This window comes from Heptranchias perlo, chromosome 8 (genome assembly GCF_035084215.1).
Source record: "Heptranchias perlo isolate sHepPer1 chromosome 8, sHepPer1.hap1, whole genome shotgun sequence".
Taxonomy (NCBI): Eukaryota; Metazoa; Chordata; class Chondrichthyes; order Hexanchiformes; family Hexanchidae; genus Heptranchias; species Heptranchias perlo.
The window spans coordinates 5834301-5847954 of record NC_090332.1 but is presented as its reverse complement, the minus strand read 5'-3'; the positions used below and the strand labels follow the sequence as shown (position 1 = coordinate 5847954).

The 13654-nt window shown below is 46.1% G+C and overlaps 1 protein-coding gene across 1 annotated transcript; it reads right to left on the bottom strand.

Annotated features, from left to right (window-relative positions):
- Positions 1–10170: 10170 nt before the first annotated feature.
- cited2 (Cbp/p300-interacting transactivator, with Glu/Asp-rich carboxy-terminal domain, 2) lies at positions 10171–12735 on the bottom strand. The gene is made up of 2 exons (XM_067988265.1): positions 12449–12735; positions 10171–12232 (listed from the first exon to the last, which is right to left on the bottom strand). The coding sequence occupies exon 2, from the start codon at positions 12217–12219 to the stop codon at positions 11422–11424; it is 798 nt and encodes a 265-aa protein (XP_067844366.1). The 5' UTR covers positions 12220–12232; positions 12449–12735; the 3' UTR covers positions 10171–11421.
- Positions 12736–13654: the final 919 nt, after the last annotated feature.

Here is a 13654-nt window from a genome sequence, read left to right as displayed (position 1 = left end):
ACCAGGACGCCCTGTGGGCCCTCCGCTTCTTCCTTGAATTGAGGCCCAACCAGTCCCCATCCACCACCACCCTCCTCCGCCTGGCTGAACTTGTTCTTACGTTGAACAACTTCTCCTTTGATTCCACTCACTTCCTCCAAATGAAAGGTGTCGCTATGGGAACCCGTATGGGTCCTAGCTATGCCTGCCTTTTTGTGGGATACGTAGAACATTCCTTGTTTCAGTCCTACTCAGGTCCCCTCCCTCGCCTCTTTTTCTGGTACATTGATGACTGTATCGGTGCCGTTTCCTGCACTCGCCCCGAATTGGAAAATTTCATCATCTTTGCTTCCAGTTTCCACCCTTCCCTCGCCTTCACGTGGTCCATCTCCGACTCTTCCCTTCCCTTCCTCGACTTCTCTATCTCCATTTCTGGATATAGCCTGTCAACCAATATCTACTATAAGCCCACCGACTCCCACTGCTACCTTGATTACACTTCCTCCCACCCCACTTCCTGCAAGGACTCTATTCCCTTCTCCCAGTTTTTCCGTCTCCGTCACTTCTGTTATGTCTTCCTTTTTCCCCCACTGTAGTTGACAGGGCCCTCGACCGTGTCCGTCCCATTTCCCGCACTTCTGCCCTCACCCCTTCTCCTCCCTCCCAGAACCATGATAGTGTCCCCCTTGTCCTCACTTTCCACCCCACCAGCCTTCACATTCAACGTAGCATCCTCCGCCATTTCCGCCATCTCCAGCACGAACCCACCACCAAACACATCTTCCCCTCCCCTCCCCTTTCAGCATTCCGAAGGGACCGCTCCCTCTGCGATACCCTGGTCCACTCTTCCAACACCCGCTCTCCTTCCCACGGCACCTTCCCGTGTGAGCGCAGGAGATGCAACACCTGCCCCTTCACCTCCTCCCTTCCCACCGTCCAGGGCCCCAAACACTCCTTCCAGGTGATACAGCGATTTACTTGTACTTCTTTCAATTTAATATACTGTATTTGCTGCACACAATGCGGTCTCCTCTATACCGGGGAGACCAAACGCAGATTGGGTGATCGCTTTGCTGAACACGTCCACTCAGTCCGCAAGTGTGACCCCGACCTGCCGGTCACTTGCCACTTTAATTCCCCGTCCCACTCCCACTCTGACCTCTCTATCCTCGGGCTCTTACACTGTTCCAATGAAGCTCAACAGAAGCTCGAGGAACAACACCTCATCTTTCGATTAGGCACTTTACAACCTTCCGGACTCAACATTGATTTCAATAACTTCAGATCATAACCACTGCTCCCATTTTTTCGGACAGCAGGTGCTGGTAATGGTTCTGCTGTTGCCATTTACAGCTCCTCTGAACCCATCTTTTGTTTCTTTACTTGTCCCATTCCCACCCTCCTTGCCTTGCACCATCATCCCTTTTGTCATTTGATCACTCGTGCCCTCCACCCTATCACAGACCTTCCCTTTTGTTCTTTCCTCCCCCTCTTTCCCTGGCTCTGTACTTGCATAAAAACTGTTTAATCTTCAACTTCTTCCAGTTCTGACGAAAGGTCTTCGACCTGAAACGTTAACTCTGTTTCTTTCTCCACAGATGCTGCCTGACTTGCTGAGCTTCTCCAGCATTTTCAGTTTTTTTTCCAGATTTCCAGCGTCTGCAGTATTTTGCTTTTGATTTACATATTCTCTCTCTCTCTCTATCTATATTGCATTGAACATGTTTATTGCACTCCAGGTGTCGCATTTTGTTACAGATGCAAAACAATCTTTAAAAAAAAAGACAAATGACCTGGAACCTGAAATTTCCATGCAATTTAATGACCTCCAATTGACCTGAGGAGTTTCCAAGCTGATGCCATGACCTGGACTTCCAGAGTCATTGAGCAGTGGCCATAGATGGACAGGCCAGGATTGCTGCTAACGATCCCAACCAAACTCCAGACCACCCGGAATGCTACAGGAGATCTGTCCGTTCTATATATAAACTATCTGAAACCCTTAATTAGTTTTTCTCTCGAATTTTGTGACTGTGTAGTTATCGCTCAAAGCTGTGGGGAAGGTTTGCCAAAAGAATTCTTGTCAGTGTTAGCTTCATTTTTTAAAAAAAAACAGAAACTGGAATTGTGTTGGGCAATACAGTCGGCTCAGCTGCAATCAGACCATTGGTCTCTCATTTAGACAGCAACAGGAAGATGTGTCAGTCATGGCTCAGTGATACTAATCTCATCTCTGAGTCAGAAGGCTGTGGGTACAAGTCTCATGTCAAAGACTTGAGAATAAAATCTAGACTTGATGCTTCCAGTGCGAGTACTGAGGGAGTGCTGCACTACTGGAGGTGCCATCTTTTTGATATGTTAAACTGAGGCCCCGTCTGCCCTCTCAAGTGGACGTAAAAGATCCCACGGCACTATTTTGAACAAGAGCAGGGGGGCTTCTTTCCAGTGTCCTGGCCGATGTTTATCTCTCAACCAGCATCCCTAAAAAACAGACAGTCTGGTCATTGTCTTATTGCTGTCTGTGGGACCTTGCTTTGTGCAAATTGGCTGCCGCGTTTCCTACATTACAACAGTGACTGCACTTCAAAATGTATTTCAATGGCTCTAAAGAGCTTTGGGACGCCCTGAGGTCATAAAAGGCACTATATAAATGCAAGTCTTTCTTTCTTTAAAGCCTCCAGCACTGTACAGTGTTGTAATATTTTAACACTACTGTATCTATAGTATACAAGTTACATAGCAGCACTCAGTGAATGCAAAGTTCACATCACCGCAGTACGAGTCACAGGACAGTCATGGGAGTCTGCCATTCAAGGGTTTACTGATCGACTCTGCTGCCAGTGATACCACTGAAACCAAAGGCTCATTGTATGTGCTGACTAGGTGCGATTCAGAGCTCTATCATCCCAGTGTTGAGGACATTGAACTGCTCGAGCTTTATTCTCATGGCTTGTGACATCAGCTCCACTGCCCTTGTAAACACACTGGGGTAAAATTCAACTTCGGTGGGGGGACAGGGCGCCCGTTTTAGACCCAGACGCGTTTTCCGTTCCATTGATTTCAATCCCCCCCCCCCCTCCCCCCGTTGTGGGTTGTCTCAAAAGACGCACACACGCACGCACACAAACCGTTCTGTCAGTACCTTGTGTAACAGTCCTAGTCTATTGTGCGTGGCGGGTGGGTGAAGCAATATATTGTGCAAGTTTTTTTTCAGCAGTTCTTTGTGCTGCATTTAATCCCCATAAATCAGGTTTCTCCAATGGTGCAGTTGGCTAGGTTCAATCATGTCTGGTGTTGTGTGAGCTTTCTCAGTGGGGGACTGACCAGTACAGGGCTGACCGGGAAGGTTCCAAGTGTGTGCGGAACCGTCTGATCTCAACCAGAACTGCAGGGGGGGGGAAGGGGGGGGCGCTTAAAATTGGTCTCATGCCATGGGTGAGGGAAGGAGGGACGGGGGGGTGATGTGGTGGAGAGAGAAAGGCAACTATCTAATAACTTCTTCCGGAAAGTCAGCAACAGGGGGTGAGTGTGAGAAAGAATAGGAGTATGGATGTCACTTGAGTACAGGGTCTTAAGTCATGATATCCCTCCACAGTCAAATGGACTGCCAAGACACTCACTGCACAATCAATGACCATTTGGTTGGGGTAACAGAGGGTCACCGTTACCTAGGAAACTATACTCCGGCCTAAATCAATCAGAGTCTTTGGGTGAGGAGGGGAGGAAAGATGACAAGAAAATTGAGGGAAAAAGTGCCATTTTACAGCTCAAACATGCAGCTCCATTGCCATAACTAAAGAGCTTCTTGCAAAGCACTTTATAGGTTAGTGTACAGGATGGGCATGCAATGACAAGTAGTTGCCACAGTTAGGTCATTGCATTTTCAATCAAGTCTGGTGGTGTAAGTTTTAAAGACCCCTTCCATCTTACTACTTCCATCTCACTGTGGCCTGGCAGGGTAGGGCAGCGCACTCATGCCCATTATTCTCCGCAGCGAGCTACCAATTTCAGCTATGCCACCACGACGAGGCATAGACTTTGCCACACAGGAGGAAAGTCCTTCCCCTGGCACGTGTCCTGGCGGCTGGGCACAAGGTGCCTGCAGGGACGGTGCTTAGCACAGGAAGACCCTCTCCCCAGCCTTGCCAGCACAGCTGGCACAGCGGCATGAACATTTCCTGTTGGCTTTGGTGGCTATTTTGCCTGGTTTGCACCATGAGCTGAGCCAACTGAAAACTAATAAATCTACCCAGCACGAACGCCTCTTGAAAGGCAGGAGTGTTATTTTTGAGTTAGGAGTGGAGTTAAGTGCTCCATCCAAACTTGACGACAGTACCAATGATAGATCCAGAGCAAAAAATTCACATCGGTTATAAATAACCCAAAAGTGCGGCCTAGCAGTCGTTGGGACAGATGTCTGGATGGGCAATTCTGAACCAGGCAAAATAACTAGAATTCAAGGTGGAAACAAGAGGTTAAGTGTCTGATCCCTTATGGAGGACCTATCAGGTCCAATCTCCTCATTTGTACATGGATCACCGAGTTTTTCCCTTTACTCCATATCTGAGCCTGAATCTCCTCTGCTTTTTCTCTTTTGAATGAGTCAGCATTCACTCTAGGTGGCAGTCTATACCATGAGGAAATTTAAGTTAATCTAAAAAGGTGCCCTTGTATTGTGCTAGCAGTGCTGGGTTGCCCAAGTACAGGCCTTGCACAGCTGGATGCAAGACATAGAATTTACAGAACAGAAACAGGCCATTCAGCCCAACTGGTCTATGCTGGTGTTTATGCTCCACATTAGCCTCCTCCCACCCCTCTTCATCTAACTCCATCAGCATAACCTTCTATTCCTTTCGCCCTCAAATGTATATCTAATTTCCCCTTAAATGCATCTATGCTATTCGCCTCAACCACTCCACGTGGTAGCGAGTTCCAAATTCTCACCGCTCTCTGGGTAAAGAAGTTACATAAAACGGCCAGAACTCATCCAATCATGCTAAAAGCGGGTTGACTGGATGGCAGGAGTCCCAGCCATTTTACATTTGACTTGCAGCCGACTGCGCGAGACCCAAGCGTGGGGAACCCATCGATTCCAACACGGGTCTTCAAGGCACATTGAAATTGCAGCACAAATGCAACCTCAGTGTTTCAGCTTCTGGTTTCGCTTCCACACACACACATTGATCCAGAAGAATTCCAGAACTTTTAGGACCAGGAAAAGTCCATTAGACCCCAAAAGCCTGTCCATTTTGATAGATCACCTGCGACTTCTATCATATCCCTCAACCCTTTCCTTCTCCGGGAACCCAAGTAATTGCCCCTTGAACCATTTATATTGTCTGCTTCATTGTCCTTCTGGTTATTCTCCAACGCTATTACACATGGAGTATAAAGGGTTCAGTGACCTCTTCTTATTCCTTAATTTTTAAAAATGGTGTCCCCTCGAATCTGAACCCTACACCATAATAAACAACCTGCTTGGATCAACTTTTTCGATCCCCCTTCACAATCTTCAAAACTTCCATCAAGTCACCAGAGTCTCTCTTCTAAAGAGAATTGGATCACGTTTCGCCTTTCCTCATAAAACAAGTTCCCAGTACCCAGAGCATCTTCTGTGTCCTCCCTATGATTGTCATAGAATCATGCAGCACAAAAGGACACCATTCAGTCCATTGTCCCTATGCTGGCTCTCTTGAAAGAGCTATCCAATTAATCTCACTCCCCTGAGTTTCTCGAACTACCACGGTGGGAATATGAACTCGTATTCTCAGTCCAGAGCTTGGGATTAATAGTCCAGTAACATAACCACTACACTACAATACCCCTGAAGGGGGCATCGGATTAGGTTAATGAGAACTATACACAGTAATCCAGGTGGACTCTGAACAAGTTCTCCACATGTCCAACTAGTCTGGTTGGAGGTCTTGAATCCAACAAACGTTAATCGTTGCCGGGTTGGAGGGATGACTGGGAAGAGTTACTCCATAAAGCGGTCTTAACATGGGTATGGACTCTCCTCCACAGTTCAGTTGGTACAAATACTGTCTGGTGTGGCACTGAGCTACGCAGATCAGCAAGATCCCAGCTTCAATCCCCGGTCTGTGCCGGGTTAGCTTCAAACAGCCACGGCACAGAGGTCTAAAAATAAGTGAGAAATTAGAAGTAGCAGTCAGGCTGAAGTGACAATTGTCCTCTGGGCTAGTGAGGGAAACATCCGATAGCACACCTGCTCTTAATCGCTATCCAGTAATGTTTGCTGGAAAGTGTACCGATGCGGACTCCCCTCATGGTCAAACAGCCTGCTCACACATGAATAAAGACCTCTTGGTGGGGGCGGGTACAGGAAGGCATCTCCAGTATACCCAAAGCCCAGCTCAAGTCATTGTCTTCAGATGAAGGGGGTGGGGAAGAAATTGGAAGCTATTTTTTTTGTTTTTGGAAATAAAGCATAGCTTGTAGAACAGACAGTCCAATGAGATTTGATGAGAATCAGGTTTGCCAGTTTTAAGAGCACGCACTTGGCCAAGTATGACACTCTCTGTCAGTGACTTGCTCCAGTAATGGGAGTGTGTTGAATCTCAACCACGTCAGTGACATTCTGTTCTACCCAGGACATTATGTTATGCGTACAAGAGGAGAGAAAGAAAGAGTCATTATACTTTTTTTTTTAGAAAAAGTAGGCTGCCAGGTCAAGTCATCAATTTCAACTTGGCAGTGGACGTATTGGTGAAATTTGGTTATTTGATATTTGATTTTAGTCAACCCAAAAAAAAAATCCCTAACTTAATGATCAGACTTTAAATTGAATCAATAGTAAAAAAAAAAGAGGGAGGGAGGAATCGCTACTGCCCGATTGCAGGGTCTCACCGTGGTGGTCTCCGAGGAGAGATGGTGTTCACGCATTGTATGCACAGCACCTTTTACTGAAGGGAGACACGCCACAAAGCTGAGACAGACTCGACCCACTGCTCCCAGTTACAGGATCCTAAACGATGATTAGGGCTACGGAATAAAACAGGAGGAAGATTAGGGTACGGCCGTGGAGGGTACCCCACCGATCCCCAACATAAACAGCCGCCAGAGTGGTCTGAAGGCACAAATACAGCCCAGCACCGTGGGGAGTCTCCCGCCGTCTCCTCGTACCCTACGACGTGGCCCTCATTGTGTTCACCTCAAGTTAGAATTCAAACCCCCCCCCCCCCCCCCCCCGACTCCCCAAGACCTCCTGTCCTTCAATTTGGCCCTCAGGCTGACCGACCTGTCCAACAATTGGTAAAACACATCATAGGACAAGGTAGTAAGTTGGGGGGGGGGGAATTTTGACTTTGGATGGTGAGTGTAAAACAGACGTTATCGGATCAGATACCCATTGTACATCTCTCCCCATTTTCATCTTCCTTGAGGTCAAATTTACCCCCAAGGTGTCTGTTTTTACACAGGTTTATGTATTGAACACTCTCGGTTTAAAATAAACAGAATCCCACCTCACCCATTTTGCTTACACATTCACGTCCTATTAATGTCCTCCTAGTTACCACCGCTTCAATGAACAGGTTCGAGTTATAACAGCTGTATATAAAAAAACTGTCCCATGACGAGACTGCAACACTTGCTCAGGGTTCAAGTGACTCAAAAACTCCAGCTTTACAAACTGTTTGCAGCGTCAACTGGGCCAGTCATGATTACAGCCTAGCAACACACATTTAACCAGGCAGCCCTCTCTTTCTCTCCCCAACATACACAGGGGTGTGCAACCTGCAGCAGTTATCAGGATTTATTTCCGGATGGCACAACAGAATTTCGGTTCACTGCGTGCTATCGTTATACCGAGGGAGGGGTAGAGGACGAATGTAAAAACAAGCTCTCCAGTGATAGTTAAAAGCATCCCGTGAAATTCCACTGGTACACACTTAGGAGAGACTAGAGCACTTTGGGAGAGGAGTTAGCCTTTGGCTTTTAACGCCTCGGAGTCAGGAGGTACAGGGTTTGATCCCCACTCCAGACTGTCCCAGCGAGTGGAGGTCCAGCTCTGAATTCTGGGGTTGACATCCAGCGGGGATACTGGTGGGTGTGGGTGGCCCCCTCTCCCCCTCACCGTATGGGTGGTAGGAGCCCATAAAACCCTCCTGCCTTATAGGACTAACCACCCTATCTGCTGACATAAAGATGGCTACGGCCATGGAAGGAGGGTTCACGTCATGGCCTGTCAAGACTGTTAATCAGCTCTGCGAATCCTTCCACTCCTTCAATTCTCCAAGGGAAGAGTGTGGAGGTGGAAAGACAACAAACACATTCCCAGGGATTGGACGGTATTGATAACCTCCTTGAGCACCGCTCTCCCAGCCCGAAATGCCATTCTTTAATTGTTTGATGCAGTCGCTGGCTTTACGCCTGGTATCTTGGGCAAGTCTAAAGTAACACACTAAAGGCAGCTACTTCAGTGCCTCATCAGGCCAGCTCTATACTGAAAGCCCACTGATAAGTCTTTCAACATCACACATCTGTGGTCGGGAGGAGATACCCACATTTCTGGGATGAATATTCCTTTCACCCAGTGTGGGTAAAGGAAGAGTCCAGGCTGGCCCATTGCTATTCTCTTCAAATTTTGCTATCAATAGACTTCTCATTTAAACAAAAAAAACCCTTCTAATTAGTATCCCAACCTTCCCCTTTATACAGCAGAGCAGGAACATCTGTTTTACCCAGGCTACGAGAACAATTCTAACTCAACCTACCAAGAGCATCTCCACACTTCAGAAGTCACAAGATAGTGAGAGAAATTGCACTGAAACATTAAAATCCAAAATTCTCTGCCTACCACCCTCTCTCCCAACAGCTCAATTGGAACAGCAACTAGGTGTACTGTTTAGACAACTTTCAAACTACTCGTGCACATACAGAACTGCTTCACATTCTAAAGCATTTCAGTGAGCAAGATAGGCACATAGGATGAGAACAGGAGAGACACAGACAGAACAAAGGGAATAGACACACACACACACACAAACAAGAGGGACAGACAGAACGAGAGGGACAGACAGAACGAACAAGAGAGACAGAACGAGACACACAGAACAAGAGAGATAGAACGAGAGAGAACAAATATCGAGACACACACACGCACACAGAAGAGACACAAAGAACGTGAGACAGACACACACATACAGAACATGAGACAGAAAACGAGACACACACTCACTGAAAACGAGAGACACAGAACAAGGGAGATAGACCACACACGACAGAATGAGACACACAAAACAAGACACACACAGATAGAAAACAAGAGAAAGAGCCAAACAGAAATAGACACACACACACACGTCAGAACAAGAGAGACACAGGCACACACACAAAGGCAGATACTGAAGACAGACACAAACACGCCTCTAAGAGAAAGAGACACACGCAGATGGATAGACAGAAATGTACAAAAAAAATACAAAAACAAGAGACATACAAAGAGAAAGAAACACCGACTGAGCACACACACAGGCAGACATTTGAAGAGATAGAGGACAGCCATACATACACAAAGAGAACGAGGGAGTCACACATAGATGGACAGAGTCAAAGACACCGATACACAGATAGATAGGTAAAGAGACAGAGACAGAAATAGTCAGAGACATGCACACACACAAAAGAGATAGCCACACACACACAGAGAAAGGGATTACAGCAAGATTCTTCCTGTTTGGCAGATTGTTCTGCTACCACTTAGCGCCCTCTCCCACCCCCGAGCATGTTAATAAAGCCACGTGGAGAGGTTTAACCCTAAAGCCATTCAGAGGAAGAATACCATCTCAAGATGAAGAGGTGGCAGTGAACTGTGCCTTTGCAACAGAGACAGTCTCCTTTCTCCAACAGCAGCTAGCTGGGAGAACTGATACTGGGGCCACAATTTATTGCTAAATTGCTCTGCACTTCTCAATTGTTAAGTTACCAAACAAAACTTTAAAAAAAACAAGAAAACTGCTCACTTTGAAATGCCTGGTTTATAATCCTGACTCTGCTGTACACGACCCCATTCAATTCTCTTGTATTTAGTGTCCCTCCCTGAGCCACCATCTCCCCTCCCACCTCCTCGACTACAAGGAAAGTTACTTAATAACTTGGTGCAAAATGCCAGTCTACTTTGTCAACAGCGCTAAAATAGGAATTCTGACGAAGGACTGGACCACTTGCAGGTACCGTAATCTCCTGGGTCTTTATTATAACCTCAAAATAAACGAAGCGTAGAATAATAAATTAAGAAAAACACACACATTTCTGCAGCAATATTTAAGTTCGTAAAAAAATACTGTCCATGTTTCCCACCCTCCCCCAAATGGCTTCAATACAGAATATCATGTAAACTATAAATCAGCACTGTAGTGGCAAGTAAACAACAACAAAATTAAGTATTTAAAAAAAAAACCACCTTTTGAGAAATGTTTTTGGCGCACATACAAACAGGCACACATACAAACACGCGTACACACACACACACACGCAGGCGTACGCAGACACAAGCGCACGTACGCAGACACAAACAAACAAACGCAGACATACAAACACACGTGTACACATTCCAGCCTGCAATGTCCAAACATTCATGAAACAGGAGGAGGAGGGAGTAGGGGAAGGCAAGAAAAATCTAGTCAGGCCCAGAGGAATGTTAAGTCTTTTGTGTGAAAGACTATTGTCACCAGTTTTAAATTACAGTACTTCAAAAAAAAAACAGGCTCCTTAACTCCAAGTTTTTTTTAAAAAAAATGAATGGACCTGGTATATACATTGTGATACCACACTGCACTTATATTTTTTAATGCTATTCTTGCACATCGCTCCAAAGTGTTGGGAGCCTAGAGGGAAAAAAAAAATTGTTAAAACCACTTTAGTGTCCTCACAAAGCTTTCCAGGCAAACCATCTTTTTTTCCCCTCACTCCTTCTCCCCTTAAAAGACCCCTCATTCCCAGTCACAAATCAAGCCACTTTGTGTCCAGAAGCACAGGTCTTTTCTTACGAAAAAAAAAGTTAATCCACGCTTTTTAAAAAAAAAACGACAGACTTTGCTTCACAAAACCCCCGATTTGTGGGCGGATTGAGATCAAATTTCAAGGGTCGGGGGGTGGGGGGGGGGGGAACCAGTGTTTAAAAACGGTTGGTTTGGTTTTAAAAAAAAATTTTTAAAAAAGGAAATATATAACAAACCATAACAAAACAAAAAGTTGCATCTAGAACGGTTACATGTGCTGTAAGGGTTATCAAACAGAACGAACAATCACCGCCAACACTCAGCTGATGAATGGCTAGTAAAAGAAAACAAGGGATTTTTTTTTTCTCCTTGTGTTGTTCCAAAGAATAAAATCTTTTTAGATCACTTCAATAGCTGGAAGTCTTTTTTTTTTTTTGCAAATTTTTTTTTTTTTTTTAATCCTTTCACACACAAAACACACTCAACAGCTCACTCGGCTGGGCTGTTGTTTGCAAACGAAGTCCGCCATAAAGTCGAACTCGTTCTGTCCCAGCCACAGCTCCGGCAGCTCTTTGATGCGATCCAAGCCCAGCTCGATGACCAGCGACATCAGGACCTCCTCGTCGATGAAGTCCGTGTCTATAACGTTGGGGGGCAGTATTGCCGCAGACATGTGGTGGGTCGGTGGCATAGAGGGGCTGTGGTGCTTTATTTCCCTGTACTGCTGCTGCTGTTGTTGCTGTTGCTGCTGCTGCTGCTGGTGGTTCATTACACTGGCAGGGTGCAGGTCTGCCATGCTGTAGTGGTGCTGGTGACCATAGTACTGGTTGGTCAACTTTTGCAAGTGCATGCTGGCTGCTAGCTGGGCGGCTGGGCTGCTCCCACTGCCCGGTGGCCCCATGTACTGAGGATGGGGAGGATGCTGCTGCTGCTGCTGTTGCTGTTGCTGCTGCTGCTGGTGATGGTGTTGTTGCTGTTGCTGCTGCTGCTGCCCAGATGTGTACCTGATGTTGGGGGGCATGCTGCTTAGATGCCCGCCGGGAGGCTGTCTGCTCACGCCGCCCGGGACCATGGCATGCCTCATGCCAGCACCGCCGCTGGAGTTCACGCTGTTGGGCCCCGGGTAATGCAACAAGGAGGTGGCGGCCGGGTGCTCGCTCATCAAGCCGCTGTAAGCGTGCTGGTGCTGGGGGTAAGGGCTCATGCCCATCCGGCGAACGTGTAGCCCGTTGGCTCCTTCGGGGAATCGCCCGTGGCTCATCATCATGCGCTCGGCCATCGCTCTCCACTCTCTTTTTAAAAAAAAAAGTAAAGAAAGAACATAAAAATGCAAAAAAAAAATTAAATGCAAAAATAAATTAAAACGCAACTTAGTAAAGAATGCAAACTGAACAAGAAAAAACACTAAATGCAAACCCCAAACCAGACCTCCCAACTCATTGCCTACATTGTCCCATTTGTAACTTTATGCAGGCCATCTAAAAAATTAAAATACATTTGCAACTTACCCTTGAAATTTGTTTTTGCAACAAAACCAAACCCCCAAATACTTTTTTTTTCCTTGCTTGCTGTTGCTTTCAATTCAGTGATTTGGAATAAGGAGCAAATAAGAAGATCAATTCTGCTTTTCTCTCTGTTTTCACACTCACTCCACTATATATATATATATATATACAGAGAGAGGAGAGTATCCTCAGACGCACTCTTCCTTGTCTCTCTATTCTGCTTCTGAGCTGAAACGCTCAGGCCCCCCGAACTCGGAAGGATTAAGCAACAAAAGATGTTCACTCGGCTGCCTCGGCCACTCTTAATATAGGGCTCCGAGGGCTGGGTGCAACACCCGCCACGGATTCCCTCTGGAATGTGGATCCGGAGCGGGAACGGAAGTTAAATCGAATACCAGGAGGCAGAGCCATCTGTATGTGACACTCTCACTTTAAAACTAATTGCAAATAGGGAGATAAAAAGAATGTTACGTATATATAAATATAATAACAGATAATGTTTCATTTGTGGTATATATCTGTAACATATTTATTTACATACATTTTTAAAAAAAGTGTTGAGCTAATTGTCTACATAATTTAAAAATATTATCTTTATTTCTAAATGACTGTTATGCTTAAAGATTCATCGTTCTCCCTCCCTGCCTGCAGTCCCCCCTCTCTTATTAAAGCATTGATTCTTGCAGGTTTACTGATCTATGAGTGCCTGGCTCCTTAACCCCTCTCCATTTTTCACCTGTGAAGCGAGACAATTATTCTCCTGTGCAGGACATTGCAGATAATCCTGCACACCCCCTTCCCCTCTCCCCTCCTCACCCCCTTCCCCTCTCCCCTCCTCACCCCCTCTCCCACTCCCCAACTCCCATCCCATCATTCTATGATTCTATGACGTGCACACACCCGCACTCTCCAGCAGGGGTCACTGGATAACAAACAGAAGCAGGGCACATGGCTTATTCCCCCCACTCCTTCCCCCCCTCCCTCATCCCTGGTCAGTCTGACCTTCCTAGTCAGTATAACTCAGTGTTACACCGTGCAGTGCCTTTCCTGACTTGGCCTTCACGGGAGACAGAAATTCATATCTTTAAATGGCTCTTATTGTTATGAAGTTTGGTCTTTGATGCTTTTATTTTTTTTTTAGCACGTAAGTAACTTTCTTCTGGAATATTCTGCTCCATTTCTTTTTTTTTTGTGGGACAGCGTGACTTT